Genomic DNA, 13,975 nt, shown 5'->3' with positions numbered 1-13,975 from the left:
TTTATGGCCTTTGTGTGGCGTTATTAAATTCGTTTTCACATTCTAATTTAATTAAGAGCGGAACATTCAATTAACAGTTGAAGTTTTACGGTATAGCCAGTGTGCACACTCATGTGTACATATAAATTCAAATTCGCGCGCATGTAAAATAGCAAGCAGCTTTTTATTGATCTGGCAACGTGACACACTCTTGTGCAATTAGCTTTCTATCAGCGACGCATTTGTTTTAATTGATCTGGCAGCACTTATATTTTGTGCAACTTTAATGTGGGCACACTCGCAAAGCAGAATAACAATTGATTGGTGGCATATTTATAAATTGCCAATCAGAAATACTTCCCTTAATCTTAATGGTAGCAATTGGTAATTCGCTGCATTTTTCCCTGAAAAATATTAATTGGTATGCATTATTTTTCACGCAGCTTCGTTAGCCGCTGCTGTCAGCTGATGCGTTCACCGGTTGCATATCTTATTGGAATTATGTGGCTTACAATATGCGGTCACACTGACAGTTAAAACCGCAATTTCGCCCAGGTAAGACGCGTTGTCGTTGTCACCTGATTGCTCCAGCCAAGTCGAAAGTGTTGTGGAAACGCCAAGAAAGATACGAAATTAAAAGGCAACGCTGCCGTTATGTGCGCGCGTGTGTGTTACGGCGCTGTGAAAGTAAAAAATTTAAATAAATTTGATTAGCACCAGCAAAAGAAACAACAACAACAACAACAGCCAAAAGAACGTGTGCTAATATACGCGAGTGTGTGAGTGTGTGTGTGTGTGTGCGCCAATGTGCATGTGTCGGTGTGCTGCTAAGGAATTCCAAGAAGACCGCCAACAACAACAACAACAACAACAACAACAGAAATAGAAATGTCACACAATAGACGAAGAGTGCGCACAATTGAGTACCTCACGCAAATGTCGACGGCGACGGCGCTGGCAGCGACAGCGGCAGCGGCGATATCGCCGCCAGCACAAGCGACGGAGTCAGCCACAGTTCTCGCTCCAGCTGCGGAGTCAGCAGCGACTGCGGATACAGCCGTGGCTCCAGTGCCACCCATAAGATTACGACGCGAGCATAACGTGGATGAGGATGTTGCAAGGTAAGCCATAAACTGTTACAACTGTGATTTTCCAGTTGTCTGCCGTTGCCGGTCGTCGTGGAAAACCCGAAAACATTTCTTGTCATCTTATAACACGCAAACACACACATACTAGCACGAGTTTGGAGCATGCATGTAACAGTGGGTGAATGCTCGCTCTCTTTTGCTCTCTCTCTCTCTCGCTCTCTTTGGACTTGACTGGCGAAACGTAAACAACGTGTTGGCTGTTACGTTTTTGTTGTATTTGCGTTTTCAATTTTTTTTCTTTTCATCATTTTATTACACCACCAATTTTGCTGTTGCAAAAAAATGTGCAAGGCGGCAATAAAAATATAAATATGACTCGAAATTCAATACGCGGTTGAGTTTATTTCAATATTATTATTTTTGGCGAAAAAGAATCTTCATAATGTGTCATTTATCGGGCAAACACCAATACATGTTGTACATATGCACATGTATGTATGTGTGTATCGGCTCTCTGAAAATTGGCTCTTCCAAGATATTGCTGATAAGAATGTCTAAATGTCTGATAAGACAACGCACACATACACACATACTTACATATATGCGCATATGCATATCAGAGACATTTTTTACCTTTTCCGCTCCGCTTATTCATGCTTGAGACATATTCATAAAGCGAAAAACTTTATGATATCCGCTTTAGGGAGAATTCACTGTTTTGATTTTTGTGTGTCTGTCGCGTGGTCTGCGCCTGTGAGCCATGTTTCCTATGAAAATTTCGCATGTCTTTTTCTTGTTCGCATTTAGCACGAAATAAATGTCAAACATAAATTTTCGTGTAAATTGTGTGAATGTTGGGGAGTCGCCTATTGAAATTTAGTGAAATTAATTTGTGTCTCCAGTCTCACTTGTTCTTCTTCTTCTTCTCTGTCTTCGCCTTCGTCTTCGTATACCAGTTTGTTGCACTGATGAGGGCAAGCGCGCGCGCGGGGGGCGCTGTAGGGTATCGTCTCGATGTTAAAACGCGTTTAATACCTATGTGCACATGTGTGCGTGCGTACGTACACACACACATATGTATGTATATGCATACGTGCGCTTGCACATTCCGCTTTGCTAACCTCTTTCGTTATGCGTTTAGCTCAACTCAACTCAACGCAAAATTCAATTCTGTTTTGAAATCGAATTCGCTTTCTTCTCAAGTTACAATATTGTCTTCTTCTTCGTTGTCTTCCAATGGAATTCTTAATGGAATTTGTGCGGCCGCCTTTTAACTGTTGTTTGGCAACGAACACGTAACAGCTCACGTAGCCAGTACCGTTGCTTTTCCAGCACGATCAACGAGGCCGCCGAATCTTTTGCACTTGAACTTCAAATATACAGCAAAAGCTCTCTTGAGCGCAGACCAACATATCCAGACAGAGAGAGAGAGAGAGAGCGAGTGAGTTGTGAGTGTGACCGGTTAAAATAATGAAGGAACAGATTGGGTTGACTAAATTGCAGGCTGAAGGAGCTGCAGTCGACTGCTCCCGCTCTCCCACTCTCTCTCTCTCTCTCTCTCTCTCTCTCTCTCTCTCTCTCTCTCTCTTTGTAGAGTCCTTTGCAGTGCCTCAAATATCACATGGCCTTGCCAAAACACACACACACACACTCACGCACACACATACAATATATAATTTAGCTGCATATTTTCATTTTTCAAAATTTATTTTTATGTTTACAAATTCTTCTCTATAAATTTTAATTGAACAAGCGGAGAAGGGGAAGACTTTTCACAAGTGTCGATTGATTTGTATACAGAAAACTCAGTACATTAAAATACGAAATTAATAAATAATTAATTGCCAGAACTAGTAAGGAAAAACTATATTATTAAATATTTACGAAATACTTTTTCAGTAGTATAAGAAATATTTAAAAATGTATATAAGCGAAATATATTTGACTATAATAATGCAAATAATCATTATCATAATCAAGTAAACTTTTTTTTTAGACACATTGAAATGCTTGCTTAGTTAATGATTAGACCCGATTACACCTGATATACATAATTAATTAAGTTGGCAAAATGATAACGCGCTTGGTGCTGCCATAAAAATGGGTTGATGTAATTTTCATAAATAGTTTATATAGAATTCTATGTTCTTTTTGAATATGCATAAAATATATGATGCAAATGTTGATATGACATAAATATATTATAAGCTGATAAGAGCATTAAATACTCTTTAACTGTTGCCATGAGCACATCATTACACACATACACGTGTAGCTGTGTGTGTGTGTGCGCAATATGTTTTGTCTTGTCGCAGGTTGAAACAACGGTTTCCAAACAGATTACTCATACGCCGTGTTATGGCCATGCTAGTCTATTGATTATTTATTTAGATGCTTATCTAATTTTATTGCTATCGGACAATGGGCCGTTCAATAAGCGAAAGCTTGCCCCTCGTTTGATTTATTTATAATAACCACTGTGCGTATGCTTAATACTCGCGTTGAGTATACGCATCGCTGGCCGATAACTCGAACAGATTTTCAGTACTGGAAAACGCATCGGTTTCTTGTTATTGAGGAAACACATGTGTTTATGAGCTCCGATACATACATAATACTCATAATTCAATAATAATAATAAATACGCTCGCCGCAAACAGAAACAAGTGGCAGAGTTCGAGCGGGAAGTGACCGACTAAGTGATACCTTTGCATATTCAATTAAATGTTATAGATATATAAAGCCCGACGGTTTTTGATGTTTTTATATATATGCACATACACATTTACATATACATATACATGCATTTATTATGGCATCGGGTCTTCTGTCGCTTTTTCTAGTCATTTTCCATGCTTACAGGGTATTACAAGGGAATCAACAATCACAAAGTTAATCTCTTCGATCTACCGTTTGTTCGATCTGCCGACGCCAACTTTTGCACTTACGTTCCACATGCGCTCTCCCAGCTGTGCTCTCTGCCGCTCTCTCACTCTCTTGTGCTGTCACGCTGCCACCCACTAATTACACTCACTCGCTATCTATTTGGCCGAGCAACTCTCTCGCTCTCACTCTCTCCTGCTACTGTTCTCGCCGACAATTGGAATTGGATGACTCTTTTTATTATTTGATTTTGTTGTGGGTTCGCCTGGCGATTAGTTTGTCGCGCTTCGCTGTGTGTTGCGGTCGCTGCTCGCTGTGTAGTCATGCATATGTATGTGTGCATATAGCGTGCGTGCGTTTGTGTGTGTGCGCTTGTATGTACTAAATACACAGTATTGTCTCTGCGACTACATGGGGTGAAAATTGTTGTTGTTAAAGTGCTAATAAATTGACGGTCTGCCGCCGCATTTCAATTCGCACGCCAATGGCCGCACATCAAGTGGTCATCGCCGCGCACCGCCTCACCTCGGCTTCAAAAAAAAATAACTCGCTTCGCTTTTCCATCTGTGTTTACCTTGTGAAATTCAACTTTGTGCCGCCAGCCCTTGCCGTCTACTTGCATATTTATTAGCTTAAGTTTCAAGTAAATTGCCATTAAAACAAGACTCTACGTGATACGTATCGATCGGTTCGCGGGGGGGGGTGGGGTGGTTCGATTCGAAGCGACGGGCACACTCATCGTCTCAAAGTTCCCTAGGGCTGTTATTACAAGTGCTGCCCAGTGTGTGCGTGTGTGTGTGTGTGTGTAAGTGAGTGCCTGATTCCTGATTATGTTTAACGGTGTTTCCCCCCGCCTCTAGTTCTCTTAAAGGAAATCGTTATTAATTTTTGTGAAATACATTAAGACGCAACATTAAGACGCATTATCAAAAAGAGTTTTTTTTATCATTGTGCTCTGCGGCCGCAGTGGCTGCTCAACTGTGTGCTGCTGCTCAAACTGTAAACGCAAATTAACCGCAAAATGCCGCGCAAAAAGTAAGTAAAATACGAAGAAGAACAAGAACAAAATTATAGCTTTGTTGAGCCGCAGGTTGAATACCCTTTCGTAAGGTTGTACAAAAGAAAAACTCTCGATAATATTCGTTTCTTTTAACTATATATAATAATTAAATATATTTAAATATATATTCGAAAAAAATAAATAAATTCTTGCAAATAATTTGTCGTTCATCAAAGCCTTCACTTTTTTTTTATCATTTCTGTATGAAAAATGATTTTTAACATAGTTTAAAAATACTTTAGAACAAAATATTCTTCTCTATATTAAGGGCTCGAACTACCCGGATTATTACAAATTTTGACTGACATATGTTTTAACTTGAGGCTTAACTAGGCGGAAGAAACAGACGAGGAAAGGATTAAGCAATATCTAGATAACTATTGATATTATTTTAGAATACATATCTGTCTTCACAGCAGTTCTTTCCCCAAAGTTTGAACCAATCCGCCTTTCTATATAGATAAAAGTTTATTCATATATATTCGTTATGGTTTCCGCTTTGTTTACTTGAATGCATTGCATATTGCCTTATAAAGTCAAAGTAGCCTCAACGCAAAGGGTATAAAAATGCGAAATTTCACGTTTTGCATGATGAAACTTGGCCTCGAAATTGTGTTGTGATTTTCGATTTTATCGTCAATCAGACGTCAGGCATTACATATGGCTGTGCATAAATCTGAATTAAAGCATAATTATAGGCGTGACAAGTGACTGTCTGCTGCAGAACGTGCGCTAGATAAAAAACCAAAAAACCGACAAAAAAAATAGATAGAGATAAGATAACGTTACAGTTCCGCCCACCTGCCCAGCTCTGCGCCTAGTCGGAGCTTAAATAGGGTGTATTTATTTGCTTGGTTTATCGGCCAATTAGTGCAGCAATTAAATTAGAGCAAACTCTTGGACTCTGATAATCAGCTGAATCTCTCTCACATCCTCCGCCTGCCCCTCTACTTTTAGAGTGGAATTTCGCGTGAAGCAAACGCCGTCGCGTCCAATGCAAATGGCAAACGCTCGCATCGGCACGCTGGAGGAGGATCTGCATCCGGACGATGAGCTGGCGGCACACTATGAAGCATTTGGCACCACGCCCCCGCGCACCCGTCTGAAGATCAAGAATCGCGACTGGGAACGTAAACAAAAGTTCAACATTGTCGATGCGTAAGTAGACAACTACCCGGCTTTGCCCGAACTAAGTAGTTTTCATTAAATGTAAAACCAATTTTCGTGTCATTTCCTATTTTTTTTAAAAACGATCGGACGCAATTTAAACCCCAAAAAATGGGTTCAATTTGTCAAAAAGTGTAAAATATGTCTCCAATGAATTTCCTAGCTTCTAAGAATTGGGCTGTATGTCACATCAATCAGTCAATAATTCCAACCGTTTCCAAACGTTTCCCACACATACCTGTGGAAAAAATCCGCTTCCTAGCTCTTGAGAATTGGGCTGTATGGTTATCATTAGTCATTCAATCAGTCAATCAATCAGTCAATTAATCAACGTTTTCCCCACATGCGGGATTGTACTTCCTAGCTTTCAAGGATTGGGCTGTATGTTAGTCATCAATCAGTCAGTCATTCAATCAATCCAACGTTTTCCAACCGTTTTTCAACATGCAAGTGGAGAAAATTTCGCTTCCTAACTTTTAATTGGGTTGTGTGTTAGTCATCAATCATTCAATCAATCAGTCAATCAATCAATCAATTAATAAATCCAATGTGTTCTCTTTACAGCTCCGTCGATGCGCCGGCGAGCGTTGGAGGCACGCCCAAGAAGGGCATGACGCGAATGGCGCGTTCCCGTGTGCTGAGGCGCAATACGATGGACTGCGCCCTGCTGAACGAGATGTTCGTCAACGACGAGGGCAAGCGGACGGACAAGCGACTGCAGTCGCTGCTGCGGGACTCCGAGCGGGAGATGAAGAACTCGCTGGCATCGACAACGATTGCGGCGCCGCGTGGCAACAGTTTCCATGAGGGGGGCGCCCATCCGCTGGAATCGCTGGACAAGATTATGCCGCTGAGCTCCGACGAGCCGCCGATGATGCCACTGCGCATTGCCTCCAAGGTGGTGGAGAGCTGCAATCGATATCGCTGCGTCTCGTCGCGTCCCATCGGCTGTCGCTCGTCGGCGCCGCCGCTGGCCTTTACGCCGCAGCTGCCGGCGCTGCGCGCGGATGGAAAGACGACGCCTGGGCTGACCAAGCGCAAGGACTTCCACGAGACATTCTCCAATCTGATCAAGCTGGGCAGCGTGGACCGGCAGGATGGCAAGCTGTCGCAGGAGGAGCACACGTGGCAGACCGAGCTGAAGGATCTCATCTGGCTGGAGTTGCAGGCCTGGCAGGCCGATCGCACCGTCGAGCAGCAGGACAAATATCTATACGAGGCGCGCCACGGCGTCTCCGATCTGCTCACCCAGATCATCAGCTACAAGTTCCAGCCGCGCTACAGACGCGAGCCTAGTCTCCTCAGCCTCGACAGCGGCATAAACTCGGACGCAAATTCCAATGCCAGCTGTAAGTAGTCCAGATCCCTGATCCCTAAAGTCCAACTGTGATTAATTTGCATCTGTTGCAGCTCCCTTGCCCAGCAAAGTGTGCCAGGGCTGCATGTCCTTGTACTGCAAGGACTGCATGGAGCGACAGGAGCTGGCGCTGCGCGAGGTGGAAGATCTGCTAACACGCCTGGAGGCAGCCGAGGCCTTGTATCCCTCCTCCCAGGCCATGGGTGCACTGCATCCCATTTACAAATCCCAGAGCTTTGTCGGCCGCATCAAGGCCATGTGCCTCTGGTACAATATTACCAAGCAGAACAAGCTCAAGCTGAGTATTCTGGGCAGGATTCTGGCGCGGTAAGACTTACACACAGGCTGACTGATTGATTGATTGACCACTGCTGGAGTAACTGACTGATTGCTTGTCAAAGAGAAACTTAATAGGTTGACAGATGGATCAATTAGTCAGATTGATTTACTATTCGTCTGATTGATTGTAAAGTGGCTGGCAGACCAACTGAATGATTAATTGACTGGTGATTGACAAAAATACAGACAGACTGACTGATTGATTGATTGACCAACTGTCACATGTTGAATGACTGACTGGCAGATAGACAGACGGATTAACTGATTGATTGATTGATTTACTATTCGACTAATTGATTGATTGAAAAGTGGCTGGCACACAAAATGAATAATTTATGGACTGCCGCCTAAAAAACGGACTGATTGATTGAGTACTGTAGAAATTCCAACAGATAGATAGGTAAGTGGATTGACTGATTGTTTGATAGATTGATTGATTGAGAATGATCCATTTATTGACCAATCGTGACCGAAATGTATGTTATGGCAGCTCGGCGTTGGTTACAGGGTATCCGCTGGTCTACTATCCACTGAAAATTGTGACATACATTTATTCGTTCGACTCCTTGCAGGCTTCAGGATGAGAAATTCTCTTGGCCGGTGCAAACATCGTACATGGGCTCGGATAGCGGCAATTCGTCATCCGCCTCGGGCGTGGACAACGACGACTCGGCGGTCAATTCGATGGACTCCTCGAAGCCGCCCAGCGTGGCGGGCAACGGGCAGGCGCCGAGCCGCCGGGGCTGCGGCAACGTGTCCTGTGCGCGGGTGCAATTCATGCTGAACGATTCGACCCATGTGCCCGGCGAGACCTCCAGCAGCAATGAGTAGGTGGAAACCCAACGCATCAGCATATATATCTAAACAATTTGCCTTCCTACTTCCTCTACTTAGATCCACATCGACGGAGATTAGCCAACTGTCGAACGAGCTGCCGGGCGGGCATTTGCGCAAGGGCTCGATGCACGACATCAATATCTTCAGCGTGGAGCCGCTGGGCACCTCGTCCAATGACTGCAACGGGGAGCAGGTCTCTGGGCTGTATCGCAAGTTCATTGAGAATGTGCTGAAGTGTCGCGGTCTGGCCAAATCCCTGGCATTTCTCCATCAGCTGCACACGGTCGCGTTGTATAAGGCGCACATTGCGCTGGAGAAACCCGGCGCGGAGGATCTGGAGGACTTTGAGCTGGATGCGGAGATCATTGAGCAGGATGTGCCGCGCATGGATCCGCAAATCAGCCGGGAACAGGTCATCGAACTGCGCACCTACGGCTACTGGAGCGAGGAGGCGCAATCCATCAATCTGCCCTCGTACATTCCCACCTTTGTGTTCCTCAGCGGCATCCCGTTGCAGTTCATGCACGAGTTCCTGCGCATGCGCCTCGAGACGCGTCCGGTGCGCCCCAATCCGCTCAGCCTCGAGCAGCTAATGAAGGAGCTGCGCGAGGGTCTCACTCTCGCACTGACGCATCGCGAGCGCTACCAGCGCCACATTACGACGGCGCTGGCCGAGAACGAAACCGAGCTGGGCAGCTACATCAACATCCTCAACCAGTACGATGCGACGGTGCGCAAGACCTTCGAGCTCTATCTGGACTATATCGATCAGCTGGTGCTTGTCGCCGTGCCGGAAACGAACCAGAAGTCTGTGCTCGAGAAGGAATGGATGTTCACAAAGCTGATCAGTCCCATGATCAAGGGCATGCACACGCTGGCCTCCCAGAAGTTTTGCGGCATCATCAGCAAGCTGTTGTGCAGCATCTCCAAGCGGCTGGTGCAGCGCTCCGAGGAGCTGGACGAACAGATTGCCAGCACGGCGCACAGCAACGACAGCGAGGAGCTCAAATGGCAGCTGCTCACCATCTGTCGGGAGACCCAGGCGCTGCTCACCGTCGAGCGGGAGCGTTCGATTAAGGTGCTCTTCTTTGCGAAGACCTTCTGCCGGGACGTTGAGACGACGGACTTCCATCGGGAGCACTACGAGCACGATGTGGCCAATCAGCAGCACGATTTCATTTGCTCGGACGTCAAAGCGGCCTTCAAGCTGCTCCAACAGGATGTGCTCGAGGTGCGCAACAAGCTGACCAACATCATCAAGGGTGTCCAACTCAGGTGTTGCATGCGCAACATGCTTGAGCTGGACGAACAGGATCGGTTGGCGGTGTTGTCGCGCACGCGCGAGATTCTGCATCAGGGCTACAAGTTCGGCTTTGAGTATCACAAGGATGTGATCCGACTGTTCGAGCAGCGCATCATGGACCAGAAGGACAGTGGGCACACCGTTGACCTGGCGCTGGGCATTATTGCCTTCGCCAAAATGTGGATGCATTTTGTGATGGAACGCTGCGAGCGCGGCCGGGGCATGCGTCCGCGCTGGGCCTCCCAGGGCCTGGAGTTCCTGATGCTCGCCTGCGATCTGCAGATCACCCAGCATCTGGACGATCGTCAGTTCGAGGAGCTGAAACAGCAAATGGATCGTTGCATTTCCCATGTGATCGGCATTACCTCGGAGCCGGAGAAGGTCGCCCGCAAGAAGGCATCGCCGCGCACCCGCAAGACTTCCTCGCCGGCCACCAGTCGCTCCCGGACGCCGACGCGCACGCCCATGTCCGCGGGGGTTGTGGTGAATCCCAATACGCCGCCGCTGCAATCGCCGCAGTACAACAAGCTGCTGCATCCGCAGTTTAGCCTGAAGGAGGAGCTGCTGCAGCACAGCTCCGCCAGCTACAGCTCTGTGGATAGCGCCGATTTTGCCGAGGCGCCGCACAGCGCCGGCGAGCTGCGTCTCCTCGTGCCACAGACACCGCCCATTTCGACAGGCACATCGACAGCCACATCCAGCAAGGGCAGCTCGACTCCGCTCGCGTCCCGCCACGAGCGTGTGCGCGATGCGGTCAACCGGCTGGATCTGGATCTGGAGGAGCATCTGCGCGAACGCCGGCTCATCGGGCAGGTGAAGGCGCTCAACTCGTGCGACAAGGTCCAGATCCGGGCACGCAGCGTCCACTTTCGCTGGCATCGCGGCATCAAGATCGGCCAGGGCCGTTTCGGCAAGGTCTACACGGCTGTCAACAACAATACGGGCGAGCTGATGGCCATGAAGGAGATCGCCATCCAGCCGGGCGAGACGCGTGCCCTCAAGAACGTCGCCGAGGAGCTCAAGATCCTGGAGGGCATCAAGCATAAAAATCTGGTGCGCTACTACGGCATCGAGGTGCATCGCGAGGAGCTGCTCATCTTCATGGAGCTCTGCTCGGAGGGCACACTCGAGTCCCTGGTCGAGCTGACGGGCGGCCTGCCCGAGGCGCTGGCTCGCCGCTTTACCGCCCAGCTGCTGTCCGGCGTGGCCGAGCTGCACAAGCACGGCATCGTGCATCGCGATATCAAGACGGCCAACATTTTCCTTGTCGACGGCAGCAACAGCCTCAAGCTCGGCGACTTTGGCTCCGCGGTCAAGATCCAGGCCCACACCACGGTGCCCGGCGAGCTGCAAGGCTATGTCGGCACCCAGGCCTACATGGCGCCAGAGGTCTTCACCAAGACGAACAGCGATGGCCATGGCAGAGCCGCCGATATCTGGTCCGTCGGCTGTGTTGTCGTCGAGATGGCCTCGGGCAAGGTGAGTCCACGTTCCGATAAACCTGATAAGCTCCTGATAAGACGCGACTCGACGGCCCTCAAAACTATTACGAATGAGCAATCGCTAATTGGTCGCACAGTGCGGCAATTATGTGACTATTCTATCTAGCACTGATTGATTGATTGACAAACGACGGACCCTCTGACAGAAAGACTGACTGATTGACTGATCAACTAGTTGGGGTATGGTGTGACTATTCTATCTAGCATATTAGCCATAAAAAGAAAAACTAACACTGACGAATTCACAGATTGATTGAATACAGATTGATCGATTGACGGACTCTCTGACTGACAGACAGACTGAATGATTGATCAAACAGTTCGGCAATTATGTGACTATTCTATATAACATATTAGCGATAAAAGAGAGAATTATTTTTTCTCCACTAGAGTATTAACAGTCTGATTGAATTATAGATTGACTGATTGACAAACGACAGATGATTTGACAGACAGACTGATTGATTGATCAAACATTTCGGGAATTATCTAGTGATAAAAAGAATACTATTTTTTTTCCATTGACGAATTAACAGACTGATTGACTTACTGATTGACAAATTACGGACACACAGGCTGACTGATTGATCGACTACCAAATAACAGGCAGGCAGACAGGCAAACAGACTGACTAATAGACTGATTGACTTTCTGTATAAATAACTGATTGACAAAAGGCATACTTACTATAGATTGATTGATGGAGTAAATGTTTGACCAATGACAAGCGGACTGACTGACTGATTGATTGACCTTTTATTTAAATGACTGACTAAAGAAAAATTGACAAACGGCAGACTGACTGATTCATAGTCTCACAAATGGCAAGCAGACTGAATGTCTGATTGATAGACAGATTGATTGATTGAGTAAATGTTTGACAACATTTTAAAATACTTGATTTATTAACAATGGATAACTGACTGATTGATCGAAAATGACAGTTAATATTCCAGAAAATAGCAAGCAGACGACTGACTGATTGATTGACCCTCTATTAACATGACTGACTAATGAACAAATGACTGACTGTTTGAAGAATGACACATTGATTGAAGGCTTAACAAAGAGTTGTGTGCGGTTTCATTCTAGACGTACGTCACACCTTACAGAATAGTTAGGGAGTTATATGGCCAAAAGCGGACGGTCAGTTTTAGACTTATTTTGAAGCCAGGCAAAGCCTGAAAGTACCTTGCTATCATCTTTATAAACTCTTTTATTTTCGTTTCGACCCATGCAGCGCCCCTGGGCACAGTTCGATTCAAATTTCCAAATCATGTTCAAAGTGGGCATGGGCGAGAAGCCGCAGGCGCCGGAGAGCCTCTCGCAGGAGGGTCACGAGTTTATCGACAGCTGTCTGCAGCACGATCCCAAACAGCGTCTGTCGGCCATTGAGCTGCTCGAGCTCAACTTTTGCAAGGTAAGCCCCAAGAAGATTCCATCTATCCAATATATTTTATAATAAAACATTCCTCTTGCAGTCTGGCCGCGATGAGGAGTGCAGCAGCGAGCAGCTGCAAGCCCAGATGCGCGGCTCCTTTCGACGCAATGTGGTGCAGATCTGATCCGGCAGTTAGTTAATCCTAACATCGCACACACACATACATACTAATGCTTATGTGTGTGCAACAAATGTGTGTAATTTATGAGAGGTCGTCGTTTTTGTATGTTGGACAATAAATATTTCCAGAAATTGGACAACTTCGAATTCAATATGCAAATTTATTAAACTTTCAATACGCCGAGCGTATATCCTGACTCCGTAAGGATTCAAGCTGATCCAGCGTAATCGCCGTAGGTTGTGTCTATTGTGGGCACATTTACTGTGGTCAGCATGGATGGCATAGGTGGCGCATCCTCACCGGAATCGGCGCCGGGCGCACCATTTGGGGGCGTGGGCGCCGCCGTCGCAATGGTGGGCACCGATTGGGCCTGGATCAGCGGCACGGAGCACAGCAGAAAGGCCAGGCACAGGCTGAGCAGCAAGTGGAGTACTGCAAAGATTTCAATAGATTTATAATCCTTCGGTTTAAGTTGACGGCGACTTACGTTTCATATTGGTTGTTTGGCGTTGACTGTTGGAACGCAGCTGGCAATGCGAGACTTTTATGGACAACGGGTTTTTGCTATTTTTTAATTAATTAAAAAAAAATCAATTAATCAGGCGCTTATCTGCGGCAGCTTATCGCAGCCGGAATAAGTTCAATATTGGATATGCGACGCTTCTGGGAATCCAACCTAGATTTTAGACTATATACTAGATATTCTATAGTATATATAATATATATATATATGTAGGTCAAGTTAGTAGTCGACAGCTTTGAATGCAATGTTTCGATTTATTTTTGTGATTTCTTTTTTTTTTCTTTTTGTTTTTGTTTTTTTTTTTTCGCATGCATTAACTTGGAACGAAATGCGAACCTAACGACATATATATATATTGAACAGATAATAGTTTAG

The 13,975-nt window shown here is 46.0% G+C and overlaps 2 protein-coding genes across 3 annotated transcripts; one reads left to right on the top strand and one right to left on the bottom strand.

Moving 5' to 3' along the window:
• Positions 1-924: 924 nt before the first annotated feature.
• On the top strand, positions 925-13,236 carry LOC115759512 (mitogen-activated protein kinase kinase kinase 4). Of its 2 annotated transcripts, none has more exons than XM_030700455.1 (8): positions 925-1,100; positions 5,968-6,168; positions 6,742-7,526; positions 7,588-7,861; positions 8,446-8,700; positions 8,768-11,492; positions 12,756-12,935; positions 12,997-13,236. In XM_030700455.1, the coding sequence occupies exons 2-8, from the start codon at positions 6,005-6,007 to the stop codon at positions 13,078-13,080; spliced, it is 4,467 nt and encodes a 1,488-aa protein (XP_030556315.1). In that variant the 5' UTR covers positions 925-1,100; positions 5,968-6,004; the 3' UTR covers positions 13,081-13,236. The 2 variants fall into 2 exon arrangements, with proteins under 2 accessions (XP_030556315.1, XP_030556316.1); XM_030700456.1 differs by lacking the exon at positions 925-1,100 and adding an exon at positions 4,303-4,985.
• A 48-nt stretch (positions 13,237-13,284) lies between these two features.
• LOC115759576 lies at positions 13,285-13,730 on the bottom strand. Its single transcript, XM_030700544.1, has 2 exons — positions 13,565-13,730; positions 13,285-13,509 (listed from the first exon to the last, which is right to left on the bottom strand). The coding sequence occupies exons 1-2, from the start codon at positions 13,569-13,571 to the stop codon at positions 13,286-13,288; spliced, it is 231 nt and encodes a 76-aa protein (XP_030556404.1). The 5' UTR covers positions 13,572-13,730; the 3' UTR covers position 13,285.
• Positions 13,731-13,975: the final 245 nt, after the last annotated feature.

Source organism: Drosophila novamexicana, unplaced genomic scaffold (assembly GCF_003285875.2).
Source record: "Drosophila novamexicana strain 15010-1031.04,08,12 unplaced genomic scaffold, DnovRS2.1 tig00000308-arrow-arrow-pilon, whole genome shotgun sequence".
Lineage (NCBI taxonomy): Eukaryota > Metazoa > Arthropoda > Insecta > Diptera > Drosophilidae > Drosophila > Drosophila novamexicana.
Note: the sequence above shows the minus strand (reverse complement) of the source record. Positions and strands in the feature narration are given on the sequence as shown.